Below are 17678 nucleotides of genomic sequence, written 5' to 3' on the forward strand. Positions count from 1 at the left end.
CCTCCCTCTCACCCTCCTCCCTGAAGATGGCTGCGCAGGCCCGGGGCCGGGCGCGACGATGCACCCGGACTTGCACCGCCTGGTTTCTGCAGTCTGCGCTCGCAGGCTCGGGGACGCGCGCTCCCAAGACTGAAAGGTATGAACCGGGTCGGCTTAATCGGAGGAAACGGGAAGGAACCGTCCCCGGGGCTGGGAGCCTAGAAGCCTACTGAGCCAGCGCGCCCCAAGGATCCTCAAGGATGCAAAGAGGCGGCAGGAGATGCCCACAGAACTGTGGCTCTTTGGGTCTGATGGGCGGGGACCCCCCCAGTGACATCCGACGGAAATCAGTCTCCCCCTTTACAACGAAATGCTCATCCGCCAATTCACGGACACAGCTTTGATGAAGTTTCAGCAGATCAAAAGCCAGGAGACCCAAGTTAAAAATCCGCTTCTAGGAAATTCCTAACCTAGGGAAATAGGACAGCTCTTGTGGTTTACTTGGTGCTGCGAGGCTTAGAATCAAAACCAAAACCAAGAAATAAACGAGACCGGCCAACATCACTGGTTGACAGGTTGGTTGATTCATATGTCTTTCTTGAGTGCCTATGTGCCAACCTGGGTTCAGCGACTGGGTACAGTGGTAAACAAGAATAGGGTCCCTGCGGTCCTGCAGACGAAACCTAGTGGGAAAGCTTGTCGTTAATCAAAGAAGCAGGCTATTAAAGGAATAATGACACACACTGAACATGGAGCTCTGAGAACCTGCCCCTCCAGGGATTCAGGGCGTGTTTGCCTGAAGAGTGTTGTCTGGACTGAGACCAAGATGTTGACATGAACTAGGCAAAGAGGAAAGCAGCATGAGCTAAGGGGTCTCCCAGCAGAAGGGAACGTGGTATGTTGGAGGAATTTAAGGTGGGTGTGGGTAGAGAACAGAGACGTGGGAGAAGATTATAAGAAATAGGGCTAAAGGAGGCGGGAGACACAGCATTCAGGGGATCATAGGCTAGAGGCCGTCAAATATTTTTCAGCAGGACACGGACCCATGTTGAGAAAACAAGCTTCATGTAATAATCCTTACGCTTAAAATTGACATTGCAATCTAGTATTTCTGTTGTATTCTATTTTGTTGCCCTTTAAAAAACATGCTGCTGGTAACCCACAAAGTTGTTTCTATGACCCACTAATGGCTCATGTCCTGCAGTTTGGAAAGTAAAATTATATAAATCATGTTGAGGATTTTGATCTTTCAGTGGTGTAGACACAATCACATTTGTTTTCTGGTCAGAAATGGACAGACTGGAGTGGCCCAGAATGAATGAAGAAAAACATTTATAAAGATCCAGATGAGAGATGGTAGCTTGGACTGCGGTGGTGGTAGAGACTGAAGCAGAGCGCCTACTAGGGTGCCTTCACTCACATCTTATTATTTAATCTTATTTCCTCAGTGTGCCACGTGGGGAACTGGACCAGAGCGTTCAGATGCTTGTCCAAGATGGCATAATCAGTGAGTCCTGAGCCAGATTTGAGCCAGGCCCATCTGCTTCCTAAGCCTGGCCTTTCCTCTAAGTCACAGCAAATCCATGAGGTGAGCCTATAAAATAGAGAAATTGTCAGAAAAGCAGATTTTGGAGCTTAAGAACCAATTCTTGGAGGCTTCAATACCTGAAAAGGTTGACTTGGCCCCTGAAATGAAACCTAAATTTATTTCTTAATTTAAAAAACAAAAAAAGACACAGTGTGATGTCACAGTAACAACTAGACTTGGAGTCACATGTTCCTTCTGCATCCAAACTATCATTTTCAATTTCCAAAATTTATTCTGAGTTTAGCCACTTCTGTGCATTTTCAACAATATGGCCTATGTCAGTAACCATCAATTCTCACCTGTATTACTTAGATGTTGTAACTACTTCTCCTGCCCCCAAGGGGTCCACAGAACAATTAAGGTGATCAGTTAAATATGCAAATTATATCATGTCAAGTGCTGTTTTAAACTTCCAATGCCTTCTCATTTCAAGCTGAAAAAAACTCAAATATTTAACATGAGCTACAAGGTCCTACATACCCTGGACCCTGCCTCTCCCTTCTCTATGCCCCAGACACAAATGAGCTTCCTCTCTATCCACACAAAAACACCATGCTCTGTGTTAGGGCTGTTACACTTGTTGTTTCATCCAAGTGGAAATCAGCTCTGGACCTTCCTTCTTGTCATTTGGGACTCAGAAAGGTCTCCTGCTCTATGAAGTATTCCCTGACCACCGGAACCACACTGCCCATTCTGCCCTATCACCCCATCCCCTTTAATCTCTTCACAGAACATATGCCCCCTTGAAATTGTCTTGTTCATTTATTTATGGATTTGTTTATTGGGATGTATCAATGACTTAACCATGTGAAATATACATACAGCATTGAGAAGGCAGTGGAGACTTGGAGAGGAGATTTTCACATGCTGGCACTTTTTGCCCTATGTTTGCTCATCACTCCTAGCAACTTGGAGCTACCAAGTGCCAGGTGATTTCCACCAAGTCATCCTTCAGATAGGGCTGCAAACCAAATCCCCCAACCCAGCCAGCCAGCTGGAACCCAACAATCAACCACAAACTCACTCACCAACGTCACACAAGGCAACAAGCTCAGAAAAATAAGTTTTGCTTGAAATGTTTTGATATAATTATTAAGAAAAGTGCAGGAAAAACGACCACCTCTCAGTTGACTGAATGAACAACACAAAAAATAAAGTCAGATTTTAACATTCTGGTTACCTTTAATATATTTAATAAAGTCAGATTTTAACATTCTGTTTACCTTACTGGCAGAGAACACATTTTCAATACATCAAAGACTCAGAAAGATGATCAATTATTATCTGAGTCTCTACTGACCTAATTGGTCAAAAGGGCCTAGTTTGGCAAGAAAAGTGGGAAGGGAAGGGGGAAGAGGAAAAGGAGAGAGACTGGAGGGTAATCAAAGCCCAGGATTCTTTAGAAGTTCAGCAGCATCCAGAGCTGGCCCACAGGATGGGGTAGAAAGGCATCCCCTGGGCTTAGGGGACAAGGCCACAACCACAGCCAGAAGCCTTGGCGGGATGCTGGAGCCCAGGGCTGAGCAGGTCAGCGTTGTCTGGCGAGGGTGCCTCCACAGGCAGGGGCTGAGCCTCTGGGTCCTGAGCTATGTCTAAGGAAAGCCTCCTCTTCGCCCTGGGGGGAGCAGTTGGCTCCTAAGTCCCCTGTTCCCAAGGACGACGACGAGGGCCACATCTTCCAGCTGGGTGGCGATCCGGGGCGGATGGACCTGGGGTTGGCGGCTGGGTCGGGCCGGGCTCCCCGGAGGTGCAGGTGGCCACAGCCTCGAACTGGGTGGCCGAGCAAGAACCCCGGGACGGCGAGGGGCGCCGGGACACAGCATGCACAGGGACTTGGTAGCGGGTCCCACCGTCCGCGGCTACAGGCCCACGGGGGCACAGAGCGCGGCGGGGCTGGTGGTGCCTCGGGCCCAGAACGGCTCCCCAGGCCGCGCGGACCTCCCTCCAGGCGTTCAGGCCCTGGCTGCTGGGCTCTGGGAACTGCGTGTGCTTCAGCACGGTCCGGTCCTGCCCGCGTTTCCACAGCTCATAGCGCTCCGGTTGCAGGATGCGCACGAAGGGGTCCATGGAGAAGACGACCCGGGCCTCCCCGCAGCTGCACTGCGAGGCCACTTTGCCATAATCGATCCAGCGCGGGGTGGCGAAATTGATGGCTTCCGCGCAGTTGAAGCCATGGTTGAAGCCAGAGTGGTAGCCATAGGGAAACGTCACTATGAACTCTCCAGACTCCTGAGTGACCCGACCGAAGGGGATGCCGTTGTCCTTGAGGACCGTGGGCGAGATGAGAGCAACCTTGTGCCGCAGGAAGGCCTCACAGCCCCGCGAGCTGCCTGGGAAAAGCTCCATGGCCAGGCGTTCCAGGCGCCGGCCGTGCTCCGGGGGCACCGCGTACCACGTCTTAGGCTCCCCGAAGTGCAGGTAGTTGATGCTGTAAAGGTCCATGTCCTCCGTGTGCCAGGCGAAGGCAGTCTTCCACATGCCGAAGTACAGGTAGGGGGTGTTGACGCCTTCGATGACCACTCCGCACTCCTGTTCCAGCAGGTCCTGAATGGTTCCCAGGTGTCCAAGGTTCCACTGCTTCGTGTTTTGATCGAATAAGGAGCCACTGACGTCCGCACCATATACTGGTGAATCATAGGGGCGTGTTTTCCAGTATTTTCGCTCCAGATCCTCAAAATCAGAGTAGAATGGAGTCTGGTGTTTTTCACTGTTTGTTAAGTGGCGATACTCACTCACGGTCATGGTTTTCTTCTTTTTGTGGTGCTGAGTAAACACACCTGCCTTCCCAGAAGTCACCTGCTGGAGGGGAGCGGCTATTAAGATGTCAGCGATATCATCATAGGTCTCTCTGGCTTTCCAGTCCTTGGGTGGAATCATCTTAGCCAGGCCTGCTCGGTGTGCACCTTGGGATTCCATATAAGCAATGTATTTCTCGAAATCATTAAACTCTTCTTTGGTTGGATGAAATACCATTATGCTACAACTTGGGTTCTGGTCCCAGTTGGACTTAGACTTCATAGCTTTCATTAATAAGCAAGAAACTCCCAAGTTTTTATTTATGTTCTGGATAGGTGAGGATGCTGGAAAACACTACTTTTTCAAAAATGGGTTGGAGTATATTAGCAGGAAACCCCAGTAGACTTTAATGCAATGAGTTGATAATATTTCTTAGGCTTGCTGATTCTGCAGGGGACTCCACGCTCAGGGGACTCCACGCTGGGCAGAAGCCTTGCTCAGGACTGATGCTGGCTGAGCCTGCAAGTCTGGGATGTCCTTGGTTGACACTTGGCTCTGGCCTCTTTAGGTCTAGTGAATCACACAGCCCTGGGTGGGTATCCCAAATGTAGTGTCTTCAGGGCAGTATTGAAAACATAACCTATAAAAAAAACATACAATAGAGACAGGATGAAAACTAATGTTTGCAAATAGTAACTAGGGAACTACAAATAAAACACCACCATGGACTATAATTGCATATTCAAATAAAGGCTAAAATTTCATAAGATTGACAATACAAGAAATGGTGTTGTTGTGAACAGTGGAAATTCCTGTACTCTAGTAAGGAAAATGGCAATCATTACATTCACTTTGAAAAACTATTTGGACAGTATCCACTAACATTGAACTTACCCGTGAGCTATGATTCATGCCTAGGATATGTGTATGTCTGTGCAATGAAAGTCAAGTCCAAGAATGTTCAGAACAACATTATTTCAGTAGCCAAACACTGGAAACAACTCAAATGCCTGTCAACATTAGAATGGTTAACTACATTGTAGTATATTCATACAATGGAATACAATACAGCAATGAAGATAAACAAGAACTACATGAAAATATAAGAATAATTCTATAAACAGAATACCAAGGAAAATTATCCAGACTCAAAAGAATTCCTATTCTATGCTTCCATTTATATAAAGAGAAAAAGGAGGCAACGTAATCTATGTTAGAAGTCAGAGTAGTGGTTACCGCTGTGAAAGAGAGAGGTTGTGAGTGGGGGTGTGAGGAAGTCTCTAGAATAATGTGAATATTCTATCCTGAAGGCCGATGCTGGTTACACAGCCATCAGAATGGCTCATTGTCATAAATCATCAAGTTATGATGATTTTTACAAATTTCTGTGAAATATTTTTTTAATTTATTTAAATTATTTAAATACATTTTTAAAGTGTAGTTTAGGATGAAAAGAATTAAAGGAGACAGATATCTTTCATCATACCAAAAGGAAAAGGAAGGGTGATTGAAAATATATGAACTAAACATTCAATTGAAGAAGCTAGAAAATAGAACAGGAGAAAAAAGTGGTAGGAGTAAACAAATAACAAAGAATAAAGACAAAGTTAATCAAAGAAAACACATACAAGACCACACAGTGATGACCAAAAATATACTTGGAAGAAATTAATAATAGCAATAAAGCATGGGCATAACTGAACCTAAGAAAAAAGGGGAAAATAAACCCCTAGGAATGAAGTAGTGCACAAAAGGATTTTTAAAGTCTCAAAAGAGAATCTTAGGAGAAACTTGACAGCAAAATTTTCAAAAGAGAAAAGAATAATTTTCTGGAGAGGAAACATATCCAAAATGGATCCATGAAACACCAGAAAGCTTGAATAATACCCCAGGAAAATAAGCTGGTTCAAAGTATGACCCCTGAAAGTCCAGGAGACACATCATTTTATATGTGAATCTAGAAAAGTTTCAAGAATCAGTTAACTCTTATTGTGCACATTGTTTCAGAGTATAGAAAAAGTTGGAAAGCTACTCAGATGAGGCTATTCTGATCTCTGATAGCAAAACGAAAACAGAACAATAAAAAATAAAGCTACAGGCCATCTTTGTTTATAAGCATAGATGAAAACATAAAATGGAATGTTATCCAATGAAATACAGCAATATTATAAAAGAATAATACATCATGACCAAATAGAAAGGAAGGATGATACAACACTGGAAATTTTAATGATATAATTCAAAATATTAACAAAATAAATGAAAAATATCATCATCTTGTAGGTACCAAAAAAGCATTTGATGAAAAGCAAAATCCATTCATGATTTTACAATTCTTACTTTCAAAACATCAAGAGAAACTTGTTTTGTAAGATAAAGAATTTCAAGGTAAAAAATACCAAGGATCATTCTTCACAGTGAAACAAAAGTAACATTTTCATTAAAGTTAGGAAAAAGAGATGCATCAACATGAAAAGCTGCTCAACATCACTAATTATTAGAGAAATGCAAAACAAAACTACAATGAGGTATCACCTCACACCAGTTAGAATGTGAATCATCAGAAAAACTACAAACCACAGAAGCTAGAGAGGGTGTGTTGAAAAGGGAACCCTCTTGCACTGTTGATGGGAATGTTAGTTGATAGAGCCACTATGGAGAACAGTATGGAGTTTCCTTAAAAACCTAAAAATAGAAATACTATATGATCCAGCAATCCCGTGACTGAGCTTACACCCAGATAAAAAAACATAATTCTAAAAGACCCATGCGCCCCAATGTTCATTGCAACACTATTTACAATAACCAGGTCATGGAAGCAACCTAAATGCCAATTGACAGACGAATGGATAAAGAAGTTGTGGTACATATAAACAATGGAATATTACTCAGCCATAAAAAAGAACGAAACTAAGTCATTTGTTGAGACGTGGGTGGATCTGGAGACTGTCATACAGAGTGAAGTTAGTTGAAAAAAAAAAGCAAATATCGTATATTAACGCATGTATGTGGAACCTAGAAAAATGGTACCGATGAACCGGTTTGCAGGGCAGAAGTTCAGACACAGATGTAGAGAACAAATGTATGGACACCAAGTAGGGAAAATTGTGGTGCGGTGGGGATGGTGGTGTGCTGAATTGGGCGATTGGGATTGATATGTATACACTGATGTGTATAAAATTGATGACTAATAAGAACCTGCTGTATAAACAAACGAAAAAACAAACAGCTAATACTAAACTTTCTTTAGGTTATTTGTATGGAAATACGTTAAAATAAATGTTTCAGACATTACACGAAATTTCTAAAAATCTTATATGTTCTTGTATAATGTTATAACTCATAATTCTAGTTATTACTTTAAAATGTATATCTCAGAAATAACTAAATTTCCTTGTCAATTGCATTATTATGAACTTTCATCAAATCTTTAACAGTGGTCATTTTTGAGTCTTTTGTCATTTAAAGAGAGTACTGCGTATACTCTGATGCTTTTGCAAAAATGTTCCTATAAAAGTGTTTCATCTTGAAGAAATTCATGGACAACACTCTGACAATTACAGGTTTCTGGTAACTGACTATACTGTGGAACTGAAGGAATAAGCATTTTCAGAACTCTAATGGAAACCTGATGAATTCATAAACGTGCCTTACAAAACATCAAGAAGAAAAAGAAATTAATTACATGGGAATGAGTGAACTGATGATTATAATTTTTGTGACTTTGTGTTTGAATAAAAAAAAAAATCCCACAAGAACTCAGAGGCAAAAAATATACAAGTTAATTTTCACTGAAAAGTAAAGGAGCTGTTACAGTGGAAGATTACTGGACTGAATGTCACTATTATGACATAATATGAGTGTGTTTCGTGTTTGGTAATTGCAATCATTTTTGCTTTTCTTGTGGTCATCCATTTACAATGCTTTGTGTCACTTTATTTATCTCTTGTAAAAATAAAATACAGTGTGTGTGTGTGAAAAAAAATGTATTGAAAACAATTTCAAAAATAAACTTCACTATGTATACTCCATGTTCAACTTGAACTCTATAGAGCATATGTAATAGTTATAATTTTAGGACAGAAAATATATGTGTACAAATAAAACAAGAAAAAGAAAACAAAGCAAAGTATCTCATCAACCCAATTTCAAGTGCTCCCTTAATACTGTTTCCTAATCCTCTTAAGCTCCCCTCATTTCCACCATTCAAATATTCTCTTTCACTTTTCCTGTCCTCAAACATCAGGAACACCTATTCCACCCCACTTAGAATCCTTCGAATATCCTAAAAGTCCCTAAGCAATCTGGCCCACCATCACCTCTTGACCTCACCCCTTTCTACCCGGCTCCTTGCTCTCTCCTTCCAGACACATTCCTGGCTCTGTCTCAAAAAGGCCGATATACTCTTGTCTGATGGTCTTTACACCCAGGCAACTCTCAAGCTTCAGCCCAAGCATCACCTTTGCAGTGAAGTCTCCTCTGATCTTCTTGCTTTGGATAAAAGTAGAGACAATTATCCTTCCAAGAAAACAGGTACTCTCTCAAGAAAACATTTCCAAATGAAACTTGAACTGATGGTCAGTACCCATGTATCTGTTCCAGATCTACTCAAATCAGCCCCACCCTAACTCCATCATTCCGGATTCCATCACAATTGAATGCAACCAGCTCTCCCAACTATCTAGTAAAAGGCCTCATTTTTAATGTTATCAGCCCACAAAACAGAGGTATTTTGCCTGAAATTTTTCGTTTAAGTTTTCTTACAAGAAAATATATGAGATCGATAGGTTATACAAATTTCAGGGTCCTTTTATGTACAGAGGGTTTTCCCTGGTAAAGCTGCCAGAATGGGCGGAGCTAGCACAGTGGTCAGGGCATTAAACACCAGTAGTATCGGGTCAGCACAAGAAGCAGGGAGAGGAGAAGAAAACCATGTAAAGAAATCAGTGAGGAAGAGCTCAACTGCCTTTAGAGAACAAAGGCATTTAACCTTCCTCACCCTGTAGTCTCCCCAATAAGACTATGAAAGATCAGCTGGCCTGCCATTGTTCCAAGTAATAGAAACTCCCCACATCTCCTATGGTCTGCAAGAGGTGCCAGAGGTCCCTATATGTTATCTGGGGTCCATTCAAGACAAGAGGAAGCTGGGGCTGGGGCCCAATCCTCCACCACCCCTCTCCCCAAAGAGGTCACCACAATTTGGCTTAAACATTAAACCTTTATCCTTTGGGTCTGAGATCAGGGACAAAAAATATAACCAAGGAAAGCCTTGCTCTATGTGACCCCTGCTGGTAGCTTTTGTAAGAGTGCATCAAAGGAATGTTTGCTGCAGATCTGAATACTGATGGCAGGGACCCTCTGAGTGAGCAGTAGTAGCTCTGTGTACCTGTGCGCTGGAGCCTCATGCACCATGGAATATGCAGAGGGTAGGTAATGGAGGATCAATGCACTCTTCTCCTTTTCCAACTTGAATGTCAAAGGATAAAAGAAACAATCTCGAGGTCTCTATACTATGAATTGGTAATAAATGGTGGGGAGGGTAAGTGGTTGACAATGTAGCTCATCGCTGAGGGAGTGTGACAAATGCAATTAGTGTAGCCTCTAACGATTGGGTGGAAGTCAAATAATATCTCTCTTCCTATTCCAGAAACACCTGATGAGCACTCAAGGGTCGTGGGGATAGATTGTTATGAAGGAGAAGCATTGTTAAAAAATGACCCTTGATGTTCATCCTAAGATGCCTGAACAATAGGCTAGCCTAGACTCCTTCCATGACTGGAGGGCTATAGCATTCAAAAGGGCCCAAGGTCCCCAGGTGTCTCCTAACGTACAGGGCTGCTGGCCTTCCCCGACAGCTCCTGTAAATGGCTGGCATGATGTCTAGGCAGCTTAATTCCCCAAGCAGTCTGAAGGTCCCTTTCCTAATAAAGTTGCTGTCATCAAAGCCCTATATGAGGGAAGAGCAGTGGGGAAGGGGCCTCCACTAGAACAAAACCCTCCTCAACATGGGATGCTTCTCCATGTAGATGCTGAAGAAATGCAGAACCTATGTGTGCCTTGGTATTGATGTGTTTCCTGAACTCATATTGTATGACTTTGTGGAATTTTCCTCCATGCAGAAGGGGACTCAAAAGATGGGAAGAAAGCAAATAGTAAGGTTTCCACAGGGTTAGGGTTTTCCACCCATGTGTATCTCAAGGAGAGTGGAACACGTGTCTTGATGTATTGGATGGAGGGAAAACATAGTGATTAAAATGATAGGACAGTAAATTTATCCTGGGTAAAAAAGGAAATGAGAACATGAGGGCAATGATGGAGAATGAAACAGTGTTTGATTCATGGGCTGAATGTCTCCATCAGGTCAAATACTTCTATTAGAACACTAGGAAATGTAAGCTAGAAAGAGAATGGGATGTTTGAAACATAGCTGGTTCTATGATTATTCCCATTTTATGGAGGAAGAAACTGAGGTGTAGAAAAATGTATATTTAAGTTAATAGCTTGTGTTCTCAATCCCTAGAGTTATTTTTGTACTTGACTTATCTTCCATATAAAACTACTTTGAGAGCATTTTCTAGGCCTTTTTCATCATCATAGTTTCCAAGGGATCTTGGTACTTCATATACTGCACACTCCAAAAATGTTTATTAAAAAAAAAAAGTAACTAAAATCATTTTGGGCACACTGCAGTCTCTCTCCTCTTGGTTACACCCCATCTTTCTTCCTACTCTCCTGTCTCAGGGAAAGAGAAGATATCCCCCCTCTCCAGAGATAATCTTGGCATAAACTCCTAAAATTGACACCGCCCATGCATTCCAAAACTATGGTCACTTAAATGATCACTATCACCTCTGTAAAGAGTTAAATCATCAGTCATCAGTCTGTTTGCTGATTTAAGCTACATCCTTTCTCTTACCTTCCTTTCAATACCCAGCATGTCAAAACATAAACAAAAATAATCCACCTTTACAAAAACATTTCCTCATATCTCTTGTTTTCTATTCTGACCCCACTTCTCCACTGAAATTGATCTCTGTAAATGATCACATTGTCTCCCAAGCGCTGCTCCATGGGTTACACTTTATCTCTCTACATCATTGATCCATGGCACACCTCCTTCCTCCTAAAATGTCTCTGACCTCCAGGGTACTGATAGTCTTCTCCAGTATTTTTCTATTTCCTTGATTCCACTTCTTTTTCTACTATACAAATGCAGTCTTATTTCAAAGCTCAATTCTCATCTCTCTTTTAACTCTTTTTATTTCTCCCTTTAAATTTCCTTTTTATGTTCATGGCATTCTTTAGTATCACACTCTCTTTAAAGATATTATTTATTGCCATAGCTTTCTTTAATAGCACTGACTTTCTCCTGTGCTTCTGATTTGCTTTTCCTTCTTGACTGGCCACTGAGCCCATGAAAATCAACTTGATTACAGCACATTGATCATCTTTCTCCTGAAATTAGCTTCCTCCTTTAGAAATCTTCTTTTTAAGAATGGGAATACAGTATCCTATTTACCGTTGGTTATTACATCTCCCTCTCCCTAGACATAGAGTCGGTAAGGTCAGGGGATCCCACGACAGACTACTGTGAGGCCCCAGGGACATCTGTATACCCAGGGAGGCTTCCTGTGCTCTCCTTCCTTATATAAGGACCCAAGGATCCAGCTTGCCTTCCTCTCCTACTTATAGCTGTCACCACTCAAGCTAGACCCTGAGGATCTACAAGTAGCAGTCACCTGTATCATGTGATAATCTGCCCATCTCACCCTAGTTTTTAATCTTAAAAATTCTTCTACAATGATTTTATTTAAAACTATATAAATATATAATGAAATTTTTCATTCTATATGAAAATTTCCTCAAAGAAATGAAAAGAGTGAAAATATTTAGAAGGAAAATTAATGTCAAATATTTATACCATGCCAAGGGTCTTTCCTCTAATAAACAGTAAAATGCTGATTATGAATAATAAACAGGACCTCATTTCTTATTGAATTATTAATAGACAACTAAAACAAACCTTGAGTTGAGTATTTGTTTTAGTTTTTTTTGGCTTTGCCACGTAGCATGTGGGATCTTATTTCCCTGACCAGGGTTCAAACTAGTCGCCCTGCAGTGGAAGCACAGAGTACTAACCATTGGACTGCCAGGGAAGTCTCCTGTATTTGTTTTATAAACTAAATTATTTCCTTTTTACATTTCTAAGGATCCTAGGAAGAATGAGGCTGGGCTACCATGTATATAAAATAAATAATCTAGATACACATTAGTCTTCAAATATTGAGCATCCAAAGGAAACACTCTGATTTTGTAAGTGTAACTCTGGGCGCAAATCAAAACTTCTCAGAATTTGCCACGTACAATTACGGTGATCCTTCAGTGCTGCAGACAAATGGCTTCTCTATGGGTTTCATATGGTTGCTTTTACTGTGAAACTGCCTCCATGTTTCTTTCAGTTGGAGCCACAGGTAGTAGTTGAGAATAAGTACCCTTTCATTTCAGTCTCTCTTCCATTTTACCCTTATTCATGGTATCCCCAGTAACACAGAAATTCTTCATCTAAGGAAACCTAACAATTCTGACAATTGAAGAAAAGTATTTTTATCAGAATGATTAGATTTGATGGATTTCTGGAAATTTGGAGTCTTTCAAAAATAATTCCTCCAAGCTTTCCTGGTGTTTGTCTGTGTGTGTGTGTGTGTGTGTGTGTGTGTGTGTGTTTTAGACTGCAGAAGGTAAGAAGTGAAGTAAGTTTAATAAATCCTCTCACTGTGGCCATTGTCGAGTTTGCTTATTGTACAGATTGGTCAACAATTTCAGGACAGCAGGAAAGCCTTCTTGTCTTTTATGTTCCATGCATATTTCAAAGCTATTATTTCAAATGAGGATTGTTGATAGAATGCCACAGATGTTAGCCATTGATTCTGCTGACAGCCAATATCTAAATGCTGTGTTTAATAAATTTCTTCTCAAGTTAAAAAGTCTACTTACCGTTTATTGAAAACAATTATATCCATAATATTTGATGGCTAAATAAATTCTATTTGATGAAGATATGTGACTCAACGTTCCCCCTATTATTGGACAGTTATTTTGTTTTTTACTTTTTCACAACTATTCCTAATCCCTTATAAATATCCTATATTTCAGTACCTAGATCAATATATTTGGTAAAACATTAGTTAAATAATGAAATTCATTGGATTAGATTTCTAGAAATGGAATTACTTCATTGCAAGATTTAAACATTTAAAATCCTTAACATGTATTGCCAAAACTTTCCAGAAACATATCACTTTATATCCTCACCATTAACTTTACTCTGAAAAACAATCTTTAATAATTTGGTAAGAAAATTATTGTGAAAAGCTTTGGTGAAAAAGTGTAGCTCTAATTTTAATTTATACTTCTTAGATTACAACTAAGGTTGACTTTTCTTTCTTCAATGTATGCTAGCCACTTGTATTGGTTCATATCATTTGCTCACTTTCTCTAATATGGTTCTAGTGTTTTTTCTCATCTACTTACATGAACATTTTATGTATTATGTGACTATTTTGCATATTTTACACAGTATATGAACATTTTACAAATTGCTCATGTAAACATTTTACATATTAAACCCTTTGTTTAATGTGTTCATAATTTTTTCCCAGTTTGCCATTTCTTTAATTTGATTTAATTTTAATTTTAAATGGTTTTGGCATGTATTTCAGTTTAATATATTAAAATATTGAGTGGGTCTTTTCCTTTGTAATGCCTTTCATGGTCTTTATGTTTAGAAAGTAAGAAAGTCATTTGCCCCTCCAGAGACAGATAAATATTTTCTTATGTGGTTTTTCCTTTTTATATGTTAATTGTATTTTTAATTTCGATATTAAGTATACGTTTAATTCTATCTGGGGTTTTTGGGTTTGTTTTATTAACTTTTTTTATAGTTTTGTGAGCATGGTATGACAAATAAGGGAGATGTAAGTATGAATCCTAGTCCTACTTTGTTGTGTTCCTCTCTATTCATTTATAGGAGATTTTCTTTGTCCCAGTGCTCTTAAATTTTTTCTGTCTCAAAATTCTGTTTCTTTAGTTTTATGAAAACTTTTTAGTTCCTTCTTTGACAACTTCCTCTAGTTTTTCCCTCTGTACATTAACTCCTGTATTTGGATATCAGACCTCATGGACTGGACCTCCAATTTTTGTGTCTTTTCCTCTTCCAAGTTTCTTTCCCTTTTCTGGGCTTTATCTTCTGAAATTTTTTCTCATCTTTATCTTGTAAACCTATACTTGTATTGTCTTTTTCATTTCTCCTATCAAACTTTTAATTTCGAACAGCTCATTTCTGTCCCCTTAGTTTTTTCAAGTGTATATAGCTTCCTTCCCTGCCCACACTTTTGTACTGTTTTTGTTTCACAGGTGCACTTATTTCATTCCTCAGATAATACTAACATGTCAGTGGCTTTTGGAGGTGTTTTTCACTCCTGCATAGTCTGTTTCTTTGAAACTTCTTTTTATTTTTTTTTCTTTTCTTTTGTTTTAGTTTGGTTTGGTTTCTCTCTTTCATGTTTTGGGCTTTCCTCAAATGTCTGGTGATCCTTAGAAGTTGGTGCAAACATATGAGTACAACATAAAGAACTGATTAGAAGCTTAGGGTGTGTGGATGAGTTTGAAGATTATGCTTCCCTTAATGGTGATCTGGCTGAGCTGTTTCCTGGCTGAACCTCTGATACTGGTATCTCCACGACTGGTGATATTCAACAGTGAAGAATCTTCCAGTCTTCCTCCTGAGGGGACAGGCCTGGCTTCCCAACCACATGGAAAATATCCAGCCTGGGAAGGTCACTAAATCAATTGGTTTTCCCTAGGACAACCACATTCTCAAAAATTCCTGGAAATTCCCAGTCCAGAGACCATCCTTTTCACCTGCTCTAGAAAATGAAGCTTAGTCTTCTGTTCAGGGTGAGAGAGCAGTTTACCCTGCTGCCTAGAGGGAGGGGATCTGAGGTTCTCACTGCTTCTAAGAAAGACTTTCCACAAGTCCTCCTTAGCCTCATTTGAACTGCCACATCCAGAGGCACCTGGTGCCATGAAATCCTAAGTCTTCTGCGTTCTTAGAGACAATTGTGTTGCTTCGTGGCTTTCGTCACTGCCAATTTAGCATTCAAATTTCCTGGGTTTGACAAATCAGTTTCTACTTGTCCATCTGTTTTCAAGTTTTGCTACTATATTATCTCCTTTACCATTTTCTTCGTATATTACTTCTTAAAACAAAAATCCTGTTATCGTCTCTCCAGTGTAGTTTTGGAGGGAAGAAATTAATGATTGGGTTTAAACCACCATCTTTATCTTTTCTTGTTTCCCCAAATGTCTCTCACAATAGTTCCTTAAACAAACTCCCAGCTTCAGTCAAATCCGTCTAGCCATTGTCCCTGACTCCATGTGCTTCCTCCCTCACTTTTGTTCTCTTACCCTTATCTAAATTACAATCCTAGCCTTCCAGAAGAATCTCTTCCTTGAGAGAATCTTCTCTAAAAACGCTAGGTCTCCGTAAAGACTGTCCTCTACACTCCACCAACACTATTTTTCTGGCCCATTTATTTGGTGTTTAAAACGAACTATTGATGTGGGAACTCTCCAGACTGTTTTACTTGACAGCTTGCTTTCACCTCTAATGGGCACTTGTCTAAAGTCATAAATCCCATCAATGCGATGTGTTTGCTTCTTTCTCTAAGATACCTGCATGTTTCTGCTCCATAAGTTTCAACATTCCTTTCTTGAGAAGCTTCGTGGAAAAGAGAAGATTAAAAGGTGCCTTTTCCTGGACCTTTGTATCTCAAATGCCAATATTTGATGTGGACTCCCTAGTTAGGACTATCCAGGAGTGTGGATATAGAGGAGAAGTGTCAGCCTTGAACAGCATGAATTAAATCCTGATACAGTGGAATAGCATAAATTAACTACAATCTTCTTATAGATACCAAAAAAGTACTTGAGGAAATGCAAAATCCATTCATGATTTTAAAATTCTTACTTTCAAAACATCAAGAGAAACTTGTTTTGTAAGATAAAGAAGTTCAAGGTAAAAAATAGCAAGGATCATTCTTAACAGTGAAACAAAAGTAACATTCTCATTAAAGTTAGGAAAAAGAGATGCATAAACATGAAAAGCTGCTCAACACCACTAATTATTAGAGAAATGCAAATGAAAACTACAATGAGGTATCACCTCAGACCAGTTAGAATGGGCATCATCAGAAAATCTACAAACAACAAATGCTGGAGAGGGTGTGTTGAAAAGGGAACATTCTTCAACTGTTGGTGTGAATGTAAATAGATAGAGCCACTATGGAAAACAGTATGGAGGTTCCTTAAAAAACTAAAAATAGAATTACCATATGATCCAGCAATCCTACAACTGGGCATACACCCAGAGAAAACCATAATTCAAAAAGACACATGCAACCCAATATTCATTGCAGCGCTCTTTACAATAAGCAGGTCATGGAAGCAACCTAAACTCCCATCGACAGACGAATGGATAAACAAGTTGTGCTACATATATACAATGGAATATTACTCAGCCATAAAAAACAATGAAATTTAGTCACTTGTTGAGATGTGGATGGATATAGAGACTGTCATACAGAGTGACGTAAGTCAGAAAGAGAAAAACAAAAAGCATATACTAACGCATGTCTGCTGAACCTAGAAAAATGGAACAGATGAACAGGATGCAGGGAAGAAGGTGAGACACAGATGTAGAGAACAAACATATGGACACCAAGGGGGGAAAACCGCGGTGGGGTGTGGATGGTGGTGTGCTGAATTGGGCGATTGGGTTTGACGTGTATACACTGATGGGTATAAAATTGATGACTAATAAGAACCTGCCATATAAACAAACAAACAAAAAACAACTAATACTAAACGTTCTTTGGGTTATTTGTATGGAAATATGTTAATATAAATGTTTCAGACATTATATGAAATTTCTAAAAATCTTATATATTCTGGTATAATGTTAGAAGTCATAATTCGTTATTACTTTAAAATGTATATCTCAGAAATAACTAAATTTCCTTGTCAAATGCATTATTAGGAAGTTTCAACAAATCTTTAACCATGGTCATTTTTAAGTCTTTTGTCATTTAAAGACAGTTCTGGGTGTACTCTGATGCTTTTGCAAAAATGTTCCTATAAAAGGTTTTCATCTTCAAGGAATTCATGGAAAAGACTCTGACAAGTACAGGTTTCTGGTAACTGACTATACTGCTAAACTGAATGAATAAGCATTTTCAGAACACTACTGGAAAACTGATGAATTCATAAAAGTGCTAACAAAAGATCAATATTTGAAAAAAATTAATTACATAGCGCT

General features: G+C 39.8%; 1 protein-coding gene and 1 long non-coding RNA gene across 2 annotated transcripts; one reads left to right on the forward strand and one right to left on the reverse strand.

The window, feature by feature from the left end:
- Positions 1-109: 109 nt before the first annotated feature.
- On the forward strand, positions 110-8275 carry LOC309807892. Its single transcript, XR_014294689.1, has 3 exons — positions 110-554; positions 1428-1567; positions 7867-8275. It is a non-coding gene; the product is annotated as an uncharacterized lncRNA (long non-coding RNA).
- LOC309807885 (lysine-specific demethylase 4D-like) lies at positions 3029-4594 on the reverse strand (the record flags this gene model as incomplete). Its single annotated transcript, XM_082627835.1, is given in 2 exon segments — positions 3029-3202; positions 3206-4594. Coding segments are annotated over 2 exon segments (1563 nt in total).
- Positions 8276-17678: the final 9403 nt, after the last annotated feature.

The sequence above is a fragment of the Mesoplodon mirus genome (genome assembly GCF_964341445.2).
Source record: "Mesoplodon mirus genome assembly, chromosome: 7".
Classification (NCBI taxonomy): Eukaryota; Metazoa; Chordata; class Mammalia; order Artiodactyla; family Ziphiidae; genus Mesoplodon; species Mesoplodon mirus.